The 3,477-nt window shown below is 43.4% G+C and overlaps 1 protein-coding gene across 1 annotated transcript; it reads left to right on the top strand.

Annotated features, from left to right (window-relative positions):
- Positions 1–111: 111 nt before the first annotated feature.
- Positions 112–1,741, top strand: LOC116465621 (small ribosomal subunit protein mS39-like). Its single transcript, XM_032148624.2, has 2 exons — positions 112–687; positions 1,016–1,741. The coding sequence occupies exons 1-2, from the start codon at positions 551–553 to the stop codon at positions 1,104–1,106; spliced, it is 228 nt and encodes a 75-aa protein (XP_032004515.1). The 5' UTR covers positions 112–550; the 3' UTR covers positions 1,107–1,741.
- The last annotated feature ends 1,736 nt before the right edge of the window (positions 1,742–3,477 follow it).

The following is a 3,477-nucleotide window of genomic DNA, read 5'->3' as shown; positions in this document are numbered from 1 at the left end:
CTATAGTATCTGATTGCCTTGTTTTTCTAATAGTATTCATAATCTTCTTCCTTTCTTGAGCAGGAAAATGTTGGGGCTTTTCAGGAAGCATAATAAGATTCCTAGGTAAGTTGAAATCAACCAGCTCTCTTTGGGTACAGCCTGGAAGTAGCCACATTTGGAATTTCTTCACCAGCCTTAGCCACTACATTTGGGCACTCTGCTGTTAGGCAAGCATACCATCAACTCCCTGCTATCCAGGGCATCCTGAGGCAAGCAGTTTTTTATCTGTGCTCATGGATCATCATCCATTGGAGCTACATTGAATAGATCATCGTGAAGTCATATTGAATGAATGTTGATAATCCCTTTGGCCCTGTAGACTTTCTAACCTCACTGGAAACAAATAAAAATAAATGTTAGACTTCATCTAATTTTGTCTCCAGAAATACTGTTGGGAATTCTGTTACTGAACTTACACTGGATCTTGCCTATAAATATTTTACTGAAGGGGTTGGAGAAAGTTCACACTTTGCCTTTCTTTTACGGAAGTGAGTTGCTGAATGAGCTTATGGACAGTGCAAAAGTGTCTAACAGCCCTTCCCAGGCCATTGAAGTAGTAAAGCTGGCAAGTGCCTTCAGCTTACCTATTTGTGAGGGCCTCACCCAGAGAGTAATGAGTGATTTTGCAATCAACCAGGAACAAAAGTAAGTGGGCACCATGAAGCAAAGTTTGTAAAATGGAGACCTTTCGTCCATCTGCCCATTCAAAATGTTCATAGCTTTCTATCCCTTCTATTTCCTTGCAAAAAGTCAGAATGTAGTAATTTAATGACTATTTCATTTGTCATGCAAGTCAGGAAAGCCTATAGATTTGACTGTTAGAACATTTTTGTTTCTAATATAGTCTGATGCAGCTGCAGGGTCCCTTTTTCTGATTTCAAAACTGACAGGCTATAGGTGAGTGTCAGAGACACCGAGAACCCCAGCACCCAGTTGAATTGCAGTGTAATCCTCCATTTTCTTTTCTTAACAGGGAAGCCCTAGGTAACCTAACTGCATTGACCAGTGACAGTGATACTGACAGCAGCAGTGACAGCGACAGTGACACCAGTGAAGGCAAATGAAGGTGGAGATTCAGGAGCAGCAATTGCCTCACCATAGCTGCTGGAATCACACCTGAGAACTGAGATATACGAATATTTAACATTGTTACAAAGAAGACAAGATACAGATTTGGTGAATTTGTTACTGTGAGGTACAGTCAGTACACAGCTGAGTTATGTAGATTTAAGCTGCTAATTTGCTACTTAATAACGATCTATTAATGCACCATTAAAGGCTTAGCATTTAAGTAGCAACATTGCAGTTTTCAGACACGTGGTGAGGTCCATGGCTCTTGTCATCAGGATAAGCCTGCACACCTACAGTGTCGGTGAGCTGACCTCACGATGCTGTCGTCGTGCGATTGCCCTCTCCTGCTGCTGGACTTCTGCCTTTGTTGGCCCGATGTGCTGCTGTGATGCTGGTCCTTCATCTTAGAAAGGTGTTCATGCAGTTCTATCACAGTTGGGGTTGGGTCAGTAGTTTCCCAATTTCAGGATATTTTGATGTCAGAAATAATGCATCTTAGGAATGACTAAACAAGATAATGGCAGTTTAGGCTGCACAACTGGTAAAAATGACTGTAAATAAATGTTGTAATTAGTGTACACATTTGCATTTCTGTTAATATAGCCGCTGCCATAGTTTTCTAACTTGAACAGCCATGAACATTTCATGTCTCCCTTTTTTTTGTCTATAGCTGGTACCTATTTTAGTGGTTGAAATGAGAGTTAGTGATGACAGAAGGATGTGGAATGTCTTCTTGACATCGCGTATTGCTGGTAATCAAGTTGGTAATGACTACTTCTAGTAGCTCTTACCACTATGACTTAAATGGTCCTGGAAGGCAGTAAGTGGAGGTTTGCAGCATTCCTGCCTTCATGAGGGCTTCTACCACTGACCACTTTGAACATACCTGGCTCCCAGATTTACTTAGGTACCCCATGAGTTGTCCACATGAGCAGCTTCATCTTTACCTTGCCAGAGTTGACAATTATGGGATGCTCTAATCTACTTATACTTGTGTTCCCATCTGTCTGCCATCCTCTGAAGGCCAGGACCCAGTCATACATCCTTAGGAACCAAAGTATGGTTTGTGTTTTCTCTTGGAATGTCAGGTCTTAAGGCATTTAATTTAAGGGACAAAAAAAAAAGCCGATATAGTAGCTAGCTACTTGAGCATCCATGGTTATTGCTCCATATCAAAGCAGATATGCAGGACAGAGAGAGTAAATTAGGCTTCAGTCTTGGTTTACAGCTTCCAAGGAGAGCCTGGCCACCTGAAAGGTTAACTCGGTCCCTTCCTGTCTCTAGTTCATCAGCACCTGCAGATGCCTGACTCTTGTTAGCCTTACTATTCAATAGAGTCCTTAGATTCATGGTATGCCTCTTCCTATCCGGGCACCAATTCTGAATCACCGTGTTGCTCTGCAGCTAGAGTTGATAGGAGAAAATCTATCTGGGTAGATGGCCCATGAATTTGTAGTAGACTCTCAAAATGAGTGATTTGTTAGCGTGGTACTTTTAAGTTTGTGGTACAGATCCTCCAAACCCACTGAGCAATTAACTGCCTTGAACATAGAGAAAAATTAAGGCCTCACGGGATGAGTCTGCATTCTCTGTAAATGCTTATTTTATCACAGTCTTTAGTCTCTACTATCAGTAAAATGTTCTTTTTGGCTGGGTGTGGTGACTCACACCTGTAATCTCAGCACTTTGGGAGGCAGAGGCGGGAGGATCACTTAGGTCCAGGAGTTCGAGACCAGCCTGGGCAACATAGTGAGACACTGGATCTACAAAAAAATAAGCCAGACCAGTGGTATGCATCTGTGTCCCAGCTAATCGGGAGGGTGAGATGGGAGGATTGTTTGAGCCTAGGAGAGGGAGGTTGCAGTGAGCCGTGATTTCACCACTGCACTCCAGCCTGGGCAACAGAGCAAGACCCTGTCTCGGAGAAACCAGTATTTCGGAAGAGCAAATGGGGCTGAGTGCGGTGGCTTATGCCTGTAATCCCAGCACTTTGGGTGCCAACATGGATTACCTGAGCCCAGGAGTTTTGAGACCAGCCTGGGTAACGTGAGACCCCCCTCCCTACAAAAGATTTTAATAATTATTTGGGCGTAGTGGTGCATGCCTGTAATCCCAGCTACTCTGGAGACAGATGCGGGGATTGCTTGAGCCTGGGAAGCTGAGGCTGCAGTAGCCATGATTGCACCACTGCATTCCAGCCTGGTTGACAGAGTGACCTTTGTCTCCAAGAAAAAAAGAAGCAAATGGGATTAAGGACTCTCATGGAATGGGAAGGGGAAAGGGAATCTTACTATATGTGGAATAAACTTGCTCAGTGTTGCCACAGAGTTACATTACCAATGTGTAGAAGTCAGAAACTAGACT

Source organism: Hylobates moloch, unplaced genomic scaffold (genome assembly GCF_009828535.3).
Source record: "Hylobates moloch isolate HMO894 unplaced genomic scaffold, HMol_V3 SCAFFOLD_7266, whole genome shotgun sequence".
In the NCBI taxonomy this organism is placed as follows: domain Eukaryota; kingdom Metazoa; phylum Chordata; class Mammalia; order Primates; family Hylobatidae; genus Hylobates; species Hylobates moloch.
This window is presented reverse-complemented; position numbering and strand designations above follow the sequence as displayed.

Coding starts and splice junctions, on each gene's coding strand:
- LOC116465621 (XM_032148624.2), top strand. CDS start 551: ATGGACAGTGCAAAAGTGTCTAACAGCCCTTCCCAGGCCATTGAAGTA. Junction 688..1,015: donor GCAATCAACCAGGAACAAAA/GTAAGTGGGCAC, acceptor TTTTCTTAACAG/GGAAGCCCTAGGTAACCTAA.